Source organism: Melanotaenia boesemani, chromosome 22, assembly GCF_017639745.1.
Source record: "Melanotaenia boesemani isolate fMelBoe1 chromosome 22, fMelBoe1.pri, whole genome shotgun sequence".
Classification (NCBI taxonomy): domain Eukaryota; kingdom Metazoa; phylum Chordata; class Actinopteri; order Atheriniformes; family Melanotaeniidae; genus Melanotaenia; species Melanotaenia boesemani.
In genome coordinates, this window is record NC_055703.1 from 22,730,707 (window position 1) to 22,744,600 (window position 13,894).

General features: G+C 37.6%; 1 protein-coding gene across 2 annotated transcripts in view; it reads left to right on the plus strand.

The window, feature by feature from the left end:
- The first annotated feature begins 1,115 nt into the window (after positions 1-1,115).
- The window catches only part of si:ch211-243j20.2 (uridine-cytidine kinase-like 1), a 28,235-nt gene continuing 15,456 nt past the window's right edge, over positions 1,116-13,894 (plus strand). For both annotated transcript variants that reach the window (XM_041975121.1, XM_041975120.1), the window contains exons 1-4: positions 1,116-1,224; positions 4,262-4,470; positions 9,374-9,480; positions 10,981-11,151. In XM_041975121.1, coding sequence (XP_041831055.1) covers positions 1,136-1,224; positions 4,262-4,470; positions 9,374-9,480; positions 10,981-11,151 — 576 coding nt within the window. In that variant the 5' untranslated portion in view covers positions 1,116-1,135. The remainder of the gene's footprint in view (positions 1,225-4,261; positions 4,471-9,373; positions 9,481-10,980; positions 11,152-13,894) is intronic.

Below are 13,894 nucleotides of genomic sequence, written 5' to 3' on the forward strand. Positions count from 1 at the left end.
TCTGGACGGCAGACAGTGCAGAGCCTGACTGATCAGCCGGCGCGTGCAGGACACCTCCGGTTGGTGGACATAGCGACAAGCGTCACTATGAGTGAAAATCAATGTCTACAATGGAATCAGCATCTGCAATCTTCAAATTAACTTTAAAGCACATAATTGACAACGAAAAGGTGGCTGATAATGTTGCACAAATAAACGCTCATATTATAAAAAATGTGTCATGATTAGCCTATCTAATTGGCTATTTTTTATTTTGACATCAACATTTTATAACCTGCGTGTCAGTTGCATTAAATGAGCTTGATTTGTGTTCATAAAAGCTTTGCAGCTGGAGTTATTACAGAAAATGATAATGCACGTCTAAAACAAATAGCACAAAACAGTTCTAACAAAAACAGTCAATTTTATACAGTAATAATGCCATATTATCTTAAAGAAAAAACATCCACTTAAAAGGGGGCATTTTAGCATTCATAGCTCTCATTAGATTAAAATTTCAATCCAGTGTTAATCATGTTTGCCCAATTTGCTTCAATTATCACTCTTATGAGCTTAATTTCCTTTTATAAAACTGGAAAAGACTAAATGTCAACAAATACAACAGTAAAGATTAAGTAAAACCCACAGTTCACTGACTTAACGTATTAGTATAATAAATATGGCTATGACAGAATATCCTGCGTCAGAAAACGAGCTTCATCGTTCATTTATGCCGCGCCAACGCTGCGTTCAGGTACCGATAGGACCATGTTAAACCAAATAACACGGTTTTCAATCTAGCTGTCATTGGCTGTATTGTTTTAGTGTTAAATTTATGTTAATGTTATTTTAATTTTTTATAGAGTGAAGGTCTGTTAAAAGTCTTTATTTTCATTTGGTTTTATTGTGTCTAAGTAGAACATTAAACACTGGTGGATACTAGCCGTTAGAGCGAGTAAAATAAAGAACTGAGTCTCAATCAAGATAAATGTCTTTATCAGTGACTGATACACTTTGAAAATAACATTTTACCATAACTTGCATGTTGTTCCGGAGTTTTTGATTCATGAAATTCTCCGACTACCATAAATACAGCATCAGTTTGCGTCTCCGAACGTCGTGACGTACCCAGTGTTTGGTTTCCGCGCCGATCGAGATGGCCACCACAAGCTGCGACAATAAACCGAGCGAACAGCAGACAGATGAGGGAATGGAAGCGGACAGGTCAATGTTGAGGTCAAACAGGTAAAACACGAATGATGGATGTCCGTGGCGTGGGGTCGGAGCGTTGCACGCGAGCGCCGTGACTGTACCTTTGAGCTTCCTTACGTAGCTAGCTGGCTAGCTCTGCCACACAGTCAGAGCCACGCACCGTTAGCGTAGCTGCAGAGGGAACAAAAGAGAAACAAAGACATAAAAAAATTAAAAGCGAGTAAAATGCGCAGATTACTACGTGATGTTCTGCTAAATATTTGTTACATTTTTGACACATTTGTTCGCAACAAGTACGTCAATGGTAGCGACGCTCCTCTGGGTAACTGTCCTTTTTAACGTGACAGGAACTGTTGTGAAAATGTGAAGATTTTATTCAATTTTTCAAATTTGTAAACTTTTATACTTAACATAACACAATTTCACAACATTTTAGTTCAACCCGATGACTTCGGCATTACCAGTCAGTAAATATTAAGCCACTTTAGGGTTTAATTCTGCTTGTCAACATGAAACATCTGTAAAATCAGCTGCTAATGTCCAGAAGGTTAGAGATTTGAATCTTTGATAGCAAACAACCTTATGAGGATGTGCAAAGGGATCAGGTGCCTCTTTGATTCAGTCATGAAGTCAGGCTGTGTATCCAGACCTGCAGTACAGTAGAGGGATGTGCCTCCATATTTCCCTGTTTAGTGTGTTTAAATAAATGCACTTCCTACGAAGTTACTTAAATAGAGTACCTAAGCACAAAAGCATGAAAAAATTAATCCCTATAAGACTTAAATCAGTTGCAATTGATTCAATCAATCTGCACTCAGTTAAGTGCAGAATAATGTACAGTAGTGTTCAGAAGTCTTCTCTTCATTGTCATTCACCTGGAAAACACAAGATAGTTGCAGCAATTTATTGAAACAATTTAGTGAAACATGTTCAAACATAATACAGTATCATACACTTACAAATGAAAAGGTGAAAATTGGCTTGATTTCCTGATAATCACCATTTAGCATGGGCACCCTTTTTTAAGTAATCTTAGTTTTCCAGGCTTCTTGAAGGATATTTTAAAGAGTTTCTTTGGATTTTGGTTGCTTTGTATTCCATATATCAGACTTCCTGTTTCCCTTCCCAAAGAATGAATGAAACAATTCGTTCATTTATTCATTCAATCATTCATTCTTTCATTCTAGCATCACTATTTTCAGATAATTTTCATCTGCTATGAGTAGTTTTTTTTTAGGCTTGGTGTCTCTTTTTTTCTGTCTTTCTTGCCCAGTTTCTTCAAATTTTAGAGGATACCCTACACACCATACTAAGATATGCAAAATTTTCTTTACTAAGCTATGTAATATTTTGTAGTTTTTTGGATGAATCTAAAGAAATGCAAACAAATTGTTTCTTTGTGACCTGTTACTGGCAACAAAGAGTCTAAAAAGCCACGTTAAAATTGCTTTTTGCTTAATTGTCCATTATGTGTAGACACAGCACTGGCTTATCCCTTGAGTTCAATGCCTTCAAGTGGTCCATAGTGGCTTTACAAACACCTACACACATTCTTCTGAAAATGGCCAGATACAACGACTCGACTTGAAAGGGAAAAGGCTGCCCGTTTCTGAATTAAAAGTTGTTTTTTTTTTATTTAACCTTTATTTAACCAGGAAAGTCCCATTGAGACTCGAAAGGCCTCTTTTTCAAGGGAGTCCTGGCCAAGAGGCTCCAACACACACATTTCATACAATTTCATACATTTCATACAGTGCAGAAACCTGGTTAAAAACAGCGACATACCATTGACTGCATTTCCAGGTCATCAAGAAAAGAATTAAAATGAGGCATTGACACAAGTGTTTGAATTTTAAGAGCTCTCTGTAAAAAATTCCAATCTGTTGGTGCACAATATTGGGAAGACATTTTTCCCGTCTTTGTTCTAACACTAGGAACAGTTAGTGTGTAGACCTCCTGAGAGCGCAGATTGAAAGGCCTTCAGAAATACTGGAGAAGTATTGCTCTAAAGACTTCTTTAAAGATGACAAAGACTGACACTTGGAAGCAAACTAGAAAGAAATGATGGGTGGATTAAGTCTTTAGTGCAGCTCTAAGTTGAACAGCCAAACTCCCAAATAATGTTGCATTTGTCATTTAGCGGTTATGCAGTTTATTATTTTATAATTTATTTAAATGAATTCCATTTTCACCAAAAGACGTGTAAGAGGTCATTTAGAGATGTAAGTTCGTAGGATGAGTTAAGCAGCACTTAACAGCCAGGTTTGTGAGAAATACATCAACTTCTAGCCATGTGATGACAGCCTTACTCATGTGAGTGGTGGCCCCACTCTGCATCATGCTGTATCCTGGGCAGCGGTGTGATTTCCTGGGGAGGGCTGGAAAGTCCTCCCTTCCTCCCCCTCAAACACACCGACAGCAAAGATCCCACTGTGGAGAGAAAAGAACAGAGAGACATTAAAGTGAATATGTTCCCTCTTCCCTCTCTACAGGACAACAGTATATCTGCAGGTCCCTCAAAGTGTCTTAGTATTTTATATTTTGTCCATTTTTAAACATACAGTTTTAATTTTTCCTATTTTTAGCTTAACTGCTTTTATTTGGTCAACAAAATATTAGTTTCTACAGCTTCAGTTTTTGAAGATCAGTCCCTCAAACTTGCAGATATATTGTAATGACTAAAATGCCTTTACTTGAGCATCAGCAGGGGGGCCATCCATGAGCTAATTAGGCATCTCTGATGGCAATGATCATACATACAACTTAAATAGTAAAAGTGTAGGCAAATAGTTGTTGGGCCAGTCAGATCCACTACTCTAAAATTAGTGTTCAAGATTTTTTTTTAATCTATAGCAGGTATTATTGTTTTGGGGCATAGTTGGTTTCCTACTTGTTGCAAAAAAAAGTGCTTCCTGCTCAGTGATAAATGGTACCATCAGCCCCAGGTTTTATAGACTTATCTTGCCATGTTTATATTAATTTAACTGTAATATTTTTCTTTTTTTAGTGAGTCAAACCTGTAGAAAGGCGTCTGTCTGCTGCTTTTTAATGATCCTGTCTTTATCTCCAGTGGGAGCGGAGATGATTCCCTGGATGGCCTCTCAAATCATGCCCCCCGCTGTCCTTTGACCCCTTCGTTGTCTCCACGAAAACGGACCACAAGTCAGTCTAAGACGGAGCCCCCTCTTCTGAGGACCAACAAGAGGACCATTTACACAGCAGGCAGACCGCCTTGGTACAACGTCACCGGGACCACCTTCAAAGAGGCCTTTGTCATTGGTAAGCATACAGATGAATGTGGTTAATAATTTTTGTGGTGCTTAAGAATACATTTCCAAACCCAGTTTTGCTGATTCCTAAGTAATATACAGCTCTGGAAAGAAGTGACCACTGCATTTTATTCTTAAATCAGCATCGCTGAGTAATACTACTGACAGTTAAATTCTTACACAAACAAATCTTGTTCTGCTCTATGGAGGAGGATCAGTGATGATCAGGGGGGCTTCAGCAAGGCTGGAATCAGGCAGATGTGTCTTTGTGATGCTTTATTAAAGCCACATTGAAAAACATTTGCTTCCCTTTTCTAAGACTTCTGCTCCCCATCTCAGAGGATTAGTATTTCCAGCAGGACAATGCTCTGTGCCACGCAGCCAGGGGAATCGAGGTCTGGATGGAGGATCACTACATGATGGCCAGTTTAGTCTTCAGATTTGAAGCGTTTTAAAACATCTGGAATGACATCAAAAAGAGGAAAGATGGTCACAAACCATTAAGCAAAGCTGAGCTGTTGGATTGTTTTGCATAAAGTGGTTTAAGGTTACCCAAGAGTAATGTGAAAACCGGTGGAAAGCACACCAAAACTCATGAAAGCTATGATTAAAGCTTCAGGATTATTCTACCAAATATTGATTTCTGAATCTTTAGTTAAATTATTACAATTTTGAAAAGTGAACAGGTGGATTGTTCAAATTCTGCAAACTATGTCATTCTCTTATTTTGATTTCCGATCAAGTTTTGCTCTACAGAACAGTAGTTTTATTTGTACATTAAGAGAAATATTGGCAGCAGTTGAAAAAGAATGAGACAAAGCTGTACCAGTACTTGTGCCTATAAGAGATAAAACCTGAGAAACTGAACATTTTGCAGTGGACTCTTATTTTTTTTTTCCTTTCCAGAGCTATATATGATTGCTGGTAATAATTTAATTGTAACACAAAAGCAAGAACAAGAATTTTGAGGTGCGTTTTAAGTAATATGATTCTTTTGCAATGCTAGTCCAGCAGCTTTGTTCTGAGAGGAAAGAAGCTTGGACAGATATTTTTTTAGCTGCACTTGACCAGTTTATGACCTAAACATCATACTGTTGGATTTAGCTACATTCAGAATTAGCCTACCAGCTGTAACAGATGCAGCTTAGATTGAAAGTGTGTTGTTTAACACAGTTATATTATCTGCCTAAAAATAAACCGTTGTATCATCTGCAGATAGGGTAGCACTGCACTTGTCCAAAATGTAAGGTCAGGCAAGTCATTTGTAAATATTGATCCAAGGCAACTTCCTTTGGGCTCTCCACACTGTAAGCTTTTAGGGCAGAAAAACAACCATTAAAAACACTCTGGATTCTGTTGGACAAGAAGTTGTTCATTCATTTGAAGTCCATCATTGAGTTGAAGCTAAGTGGATGCTTGAAACTGTAATTGTGATATAAAAAAATCTAAATATCTTCCTCACAATATCAAGGTTGTATTTTTGAGTCAGCTGTACTTTCAGGCACCCAAATATTTGCTCTGAAATGCCTGTGAATGTGATTTAAAACATTATACACAGTATTTTAATGACAATAGTATTGTCTTTGTGAACATCCTGGGCACCATCTGTTTGCCCACTTAGGAGTCTGAAACCTTCAAGATGCTCTGGCTTCGCTGTGGCTTCACTCTGCAGCTGGCTGCAATGTTGCTGACCAGCACAATAAAATATCGGTCTCAGGATGAGTCCAGCAGCAGTAAAATGAAGCCAGTGTGTATGCGAGTGTCTGACGTTTGTGGAGCCAGTGTTCCGTAGATAAACCTTTCGGATTGGGATGTGTGGGAATACCCAGAGGGAGAGGTGGACGTTACCTTTTGTCGGCAGTCTGTTATTATCAATGGCCTGCAGTGACTGGTAACAATTTCACACTTGGCTGTGCCGAGGCCTCGCTTTAAACGACCGCCGTGTGCTACATGAGGCTGAAGAGGAAAAAGCAACCTGCAGTAAAGGTCAGAGATGGCGAGAGGAGTGAAAGTGATGTGAGCCAGTAGGTTCGAAGGAGGGTGAATGGATGAACAGAAAGGGGAGTGTGAAGGGTGATAATGGGAAAACGTAAAGCCTCATAGATGCCAGAGGTGGCTGCTTTCTTTTCTATCGTCTGATTTTATTGCTAATAGAAAAGGCAGTTTGATCTGTTGCAATGGGCCAGTCTCCACTGCCGGGTGACACTAAAAATTTGTTGTCTGTGCAGAATTTATAGGAGCTCAGTAAATAGACTTTATTTTTCTTTTCATACTGAAATTTACAAGTCAGAATAAGTGCTTCTGTAATCTACCCTACAGTATAATCACACATAGAAATAAACAGCACTGCAGTGTTCTTCTGTCTCCTACTCAGCAGTTTTAAACCAAGATGGTTCTTATCAGAGAAAAAACTCATCCCAGCACTTCATCCAGAGTTGTTTATATCACACAAGTACCTCCGTAGGCTGTTTCTGCTGCTGTGCTCTCACATACATGCGCACACAACACATACTCAGCCTTTCCCGAGAAATGCATCCTGTTTTTCACCTGCGCACCACCCAGCTTGACTGTTGGCTCGCTTCCCAGGATTGTTGTCCTGAAGGATTTCTGTTGTGTTCTCAGAGCTGGGAGGGGGTCAAAGGAGGTGAGGCAGGGCTCCAGATGAACTTTATGTATCTTTATTTATTTTTTTTTACTGGTTTCTGACTCCAGTTTACAGATTGTTGTTCGTGTTCCATTTATTTAGTTCATCTCATAAAACTTGTCTGCCGATTTCCACAAAAAACAGGTTCTGTGACATTTAATCTGTCTCAGAACATATTGACTTACATGAATATGCATCAACTCCTCCTTCACAAATGTGGTCCCAGCTGAGATGACCATTACTTCAGGTTGACTTTTGAGACCTTGGGAAGATGGCAAATGGTTTTATTGTAGGTGTGCTACCATAATAGATTGTCATAGTACAATTATTATCAGAGAAATAATCACAATTTCAAGATGATCATGATTAATCTGCATTAAGTTCACAAGACTATAAATATGTAAAAATCCCATGAACACTCTTTATAGGACTTTAGGTTTAAGTAGGGCTGGGCGATTAATCAATAAATCGAATTTTCCGTTTCTGGAGATTTATTTTTATGAAAATCGGGATTTGTTTGCCATAGTTAGTTAGGAGCAGGCTTAGCCCTCTCTCCACACCAGAACGGTCTGACAGAAGTGACCCTTCACTCATACCTGGGATTTAACTCTGCGTATAACTGCAGTGAGAAATGCTGCTCTCTATGAGATGCAGAAGTCAACTTTAGCCCATAAACCCTAGTTAAGAGACAACCTTCATCAGGGGAATTATTTCTGCTGTGGATCCTGTTTGATAAGGATCCAGATGGAAAGAGATCACGGATGCATTGTGTCGCATATTTCAATGTAAGATATGAAGTCGTTTATATGGTGGAAAAGCTATGACATTATATGCTTTATTTTTGCTGGCATTCATTTATATAAACAAATAAATGTTTTTAATAAGTTTATTTATGTTTTGTAAAAGAAAAGAAAAAAATTGATTAAAATCGGAAATCGGATTTGGTTATAAAAAAATCAGAGATTTTATTTTTAGGCCATATCGCCCAGCCCTAGGTTTAAGTTATTTCCATCTTTTGGTGCAAACAAAACAGAAAGATATAGCAACAGTGCAAAGTAGCCAAAAAGACTCAATCCTACAAAATCCCTGCTGCTCTTTAAACAAGAAATAAATGTACTACACATAAACTCTGGATTTCTCTCAGAAGCTACAGGACCTTTCTATAAACTACATTACAAAATGTTTTTTGAACATTTCTTTTAAACTTAAAGAATTTTGATGCACAAGAAAAACTTTGAGCTAGCTTTGTCTTCCAGCTGTCCTTGAGAAGAACATTTGCTGTTTGAGACATAAATAATACTGAACAGTTAAAATAAGGAAACAAAACCATATATCTGAAAAATATGGTTTCTTTTATGTATACTGACGACTAGAAAAAGGCGTCAACCTCACGCCAAGTCAGTTTGTTTGAACAGTAAAACTATCCATCTAGAAAAGTTTCAGAGGTGTTTGTTTTTTTTACTTCCTTAAAATGTAATTTTTTAGTGAATGCTGGAATGTTTTGAGCTATGACCCACAGAACATACATGTTATGGTGTTTGCAGTAACATGCAAACACCATAAGGCCAAAGTGTAATTTTGGTTTTGTTTGGTGCACGAGTTGTCATGATTCAGACATAATCCGTCATGGAAAGTGACAGTATTGAGGGATCTTTATTATTAATTATTGCCACAATTAATTGTGAAATCAAGTTATTGGGATGTCCCTGTTTCACTAGCTGTAGATTTTGGGACTAATTAAACACCATGAAGTTTCTTAAGACTATTTTGCAGGAGGCCATTTTACTCCATCCTTGGCTTGGCAGCACCCTCGATAAGTGTGTTGGGTTCAAAGAAAGGCGAACAAGTTGGCACATCTACCCCATTGCAGAAATGATGAGTGTATCCAGCTATTGATACGTCTGGATATGCAAGAGTGGTTACATTCAAGCTTCTGTCAAACCAGTAAATGCAAAGCTGAATAACCCGAGTAGTGCCAGGCAAGTCGCACAACATTTCTCACTATACCAAAGATTTAAATCGGGTGTCGGTGACCACACTCCTGAACGTGCACATTGGCAGCAGTTTTCTTTTGGTCCATGTGATGATTGATTTGCTTGAGCTGAGGTAAGTAAGCTACAGACTCAAGGCAGGAAAAAGCTTGGGAGATTTCGAGAAATTGTATATTTTTTTCTTTTAATAGTTCAGATTTGTCTACCAAAAGCAGTGGTGCACATCTGTCTTCATCATTATTAATGGTGCTGTGTCTCTCTCGGTCATGCTCCTTTAGGTCTGTGTGGAGGAAGTGCCTCTGGAAAAACCACAGTTGCCAATAAGATAATTGAGGCGCTGGATGTTCCCTGGGTGGTTCTTCTTTCAATGGACTCTTTCTATAAGGTAGAAAATCCAGCTGACAGCACTGTGTGAAGGTGTAATTAACGGTGTACACATTTTAACTGTAATGATTAATGATTGCAGCCTCACTCACTTAGTTATAGGAGTTCCTTTGTTTTTCATACTGAAGTTGACGAGCTTTTGATTGGAAAACAGTCAAACATATATTTTACTGATTTATTTATTTATTTTTTTTTAACCCAACACTTCCTCTGTATCTCCCCTTTGCTGATTTCAGCATAACAGATAAAAGCTGCAGACTATTAACATGTTGAGCACAGTTCATGTCAATAATACGATTGCTCTTCTGAGGCTTGAAGTCAATGATTTCCATTATTCTTGCCTTGGTGAAACAGTTAGTGTTGTCTGCATCTCTCTGTGGATTTGGGATAAGTGTTGTAAACTTCATTTGAATAGCAGTTAGTAATATGAGTGGGGAGCATTAGTCCTAAAAGAAGTCCTCATTTTGATGGTTTAGATTGTAGATTTTCTCTACATATGTTGTTATTAACAACGGCTATGTGGGTGAGAAAGGAAGACAGCACCTTTAGTATGAGTGCAGACTTTTGATTTTGGTCTATTGACACTTCATTTAAATTTATTTTAACAGATGAAGTGGTGCACTGCTTCAATCAAAGGTTGAACACGTCTTAATGGCCTGTTCTAGAGAATCTGTACTGATTACAGAGTCACTTTGATTAATTTACGTTAGACCTAACCTATGTCTTGATAGCCTAGTTAGATATAGGATACCAGCATGGTACATCAACCTGACAGTACAAGTAAAACCTAAGTTCAGCAGGTTGGTATACACTGCTATTAAGATGATGGGGAAGAGGGACTCACCAATCCCTTCAAACAATCCATGAACTTTCTTTTCTTAGGCAGGTTCAGAGGATAGTAACCAACCCCTTGCAGGCCCTCCACACAGAATATGAGTGTTTGCCAAATGGCAGATGATAGAGTCCCCTGCTGTAAACTGAACTGTTATAAAAGCTTAAACTCTCTGGGAGCTTTAGTCAGATTGTCAAATAACACTACCTGATGCTGGAGAAACTTTGTAATAGATTTATGGTGCTTTATGATTTTATTAGTTTAATTGATGTATTTTTTAGTGTTTTGGGATGCATGCATTAAGTGAAGGTGGTGGGACTATGTGTGTAAAATGTGTACAGACAAACCACGGTTCACTGTAAGTGCATTGCTTGGTGGTGGTCTGTAAACTGACTGATACTATGTTGTTCATTGAGTCTAAGACAAATTCTCCCATTGTGAGAATTTTAGTTTTTGAAAGTTTCTTTATCAGAAAGTAATAAACTACTTTAATAGAAATGCATACAGTATGGTATAATTAAATACATTTAAAATCTGTCACACCTCGTCTTATTGGTCATATGAAATCCATGCTGCACAGATGTAGCTTTAATTACGGGCTACAGATATTTAAAGGAACGTCACTTCTTTTTAATTGTAGGTTTGTGTGTACTTGTTTGTGTGTCTCAGGTGTTGAATAAAGAAGAGCAGGAGCTGGCTGCTAAAAATGAGTATAACTTTGATCACCCTGATGCCTTTGATTTTGAACTGCTGATTACCGTCCTTAGAAAGCTGAAGAAAGGAAAAAGCATCAAAGTGCCAGTCTACGACTTCACCTCTCACTGCAGGCGCAAAGAATGGGTAAGAACTTACAGCTAACACATCCAGCAGCTTGTCATTTGACTTTACAGAAAAACTGTTACTCCACTTCAAATGTTAATTTGTTTTTCTATTCTAATTTCTTGGATAATTGCTTAGCTTGTCTTACATCATAGGACACTTTGGTTTTAGTGAAATATTTAAGATCAGAGAATCCATCTTCAAATGGCCAAATCATAAGTTAAGACTTTTAGGATTTTAGGTGCGATGACAGTGAATAATGGCGTATTGCATTTACCGGTGGGTTAAATTTGCAGCACATTTCATTTGAAATCTTATGTGGTAATAGTCATCTGGATAGTTGCATCTCAGGTCATGCAGTGTCAGGTAAGACAAATTAACTCTGTCATCAAGTACAACTTTTTTGTTCTGTGCAAATGACTATAATCAAGAAGAGACATCTACGTGATTTTATTTTTTATTTTTTTTCTAATTTAAACCTTCTTGTATTGTGTTTTGGTTTTTTGTTTCTTAAAAACTAAGAGTTTGATTTTAGTGACTTCAAGCTTCTATGTACTTTCAGTGAAATGAGGAAAAAAAACAGGAAAATTTAATAACAAAAGATATTCCATGTTAATATTTCAGCTACAGAAACAATTAGATTACCAAAGAAATAATAATTTGGTTGATTATTTTAATATGTAACATAGTGCTTCCTGAGGATTGCAACCCACTATCTAAATAGCTTTTAAAACCACAAAAAGAGAGAAAATATGTATTTGATTTTAATATTTCCATCCACTTTTCAAGAGTTATTACTTCTATCAAAACATATGTTGCAGAAAAATAAGTAATGTGTATTTCTTCTATGTCATGCAGTTATCTGGTGTTTTTTGGCGACATTTTTAAGTAAGAGTGTGATCAGATTCTACCCACGCAGTCCCAGTGAAGCAGGTTAAATAACTGTAAAGAATTAAAGTGGGAAAAAATGAGAAATTTGCCTCATCGTGCAGCGTAGTTGAAGTAAATGTCAGTCTTGATCATTAATAATAATGCTGCAAATTAAGTTGTTACAGAGCTGATAAAATATGTATTAATGACATGTTTCTCAAATTGGTAAATAAAACCCAGCACACCCATCCCCTTAAGTTTATTTAAGTTAGTAGATCAGTCAAAACTAAACCCTAATCTCTAATTGCAGTTACAAATCCCTCCACACTTAGAGATGTTTTAGTCATTTGAGCTGATGCCAGCTGAGATGCTTGCTAATTAGCTAATAATTAGAACTTAATTTACAGGATATTAACTCTAGCCAAAAGCACAAATCTCCTCCCAAAAGCATTGTGAAGAATCAGTCTTTCTTATAACTCCACTATTTCTATGTAATTTAATTTCATGGCTGACAGGCACAAAACCTCACAGGAGTTCACTTGTGACTGGAATAATTTTATGGGCCTTTTTTTGTACTGTGATGAATGTAATTAAGGCTCACATTCAGGGCTTGGTGATGGCTGTCAGGGCCAGCTAGCTGCAGCCTGTGTATACTCAGTATTGGTGTGTTTCCCTCAGACAAGAGCAAACAGATTTCTTACTTGTTCTCTGACACAACTGGAGGTTGTCCTTTTTCACTCCTTCAAGCACCAACACTTAAACTTGTTAAAGAGCCTTTAAATCATCACTTACCAATCAACAAGGAAATGAACAAATCAATAAACACTCATATGTTTCTTTAAAATTCACTTTCTCTCCACATTGCCTCCACGCTCTCGGCCTCTCCTTCCTGCTTTGTTTCTCCTTCTCTTTCTCCAAATCAATACTGGAGCGTCCAGCCCATTGACTTTAGAATGAAGCTGGTCACAGGAAGGTAATAGGATTGTGATGTACTCAGCACCATTTTGTCTTTGATTTGAACCAGTGATTCATCCCTCTTTCACACACATAAACACCCTCTCTCTCCTGGTTGCAAAGCAGGTTTCCAGTGGTTTCCAGTGAGGTTTATCAGATGACACTGAACCAGGGCTGAAATCGTGTTTGTGTGTCAAAGCAGCTGCAACATAACATACGGTTGTGTTCTGCTGGTGTCTGTTTTGTGTTCAGTTGTTAAAAAGCTTCCCACCTTTAATATGTACATTGTGCCTTTTTTAAATTTATTTTCTATTAAAATACCATGTAAATTAACTTGGCATAGAAAGCAAGGAAATTTGTTTTTGGTTGATTATTTCCCCCCTTTATTAACACCTACAAATGTTCTATTATACATTGATGAGAAGTCTGAGTAGTCACCTTTTATAATGAGGTATAACTTGTAAAGGTGCTTAAGTGACCAACACAGCCACACCTTCAACAACTCCTAGTAGAGGAACGGGATGCCCTCCCCCATCAAAATATAACCAGGCTGGTGACCAGCATGAGGATGAGGTGCTTTCCAGTTATGTATAACACAGCAATAGGTATTATTAAAGGGAAGAAATAATGGACCAAACTGTAGACCCTTTGCAACTGCTTTCTAACTTGATTACCCCCCACAATGACCGAATGTCAGAAGGCAGTACTTTTGAGAGTTACAGTATCTTAAGAGTTTAGCTGAAAGCTGTGAGCATTGCGTAGTATCTTTAGTTATTCTACAGTCAATCGTCTCCATATCTTAAATTGCATGAATACTGCATGGATTTTGTTTGCAAATGCAGCATTCAAACCCATCTGTTTGTGCATTTGCTCTGTTATGTAGATTTATTCTCAGGTTACACCAGATTTAAACTCTGACACATCATAAATGCTTAATTTC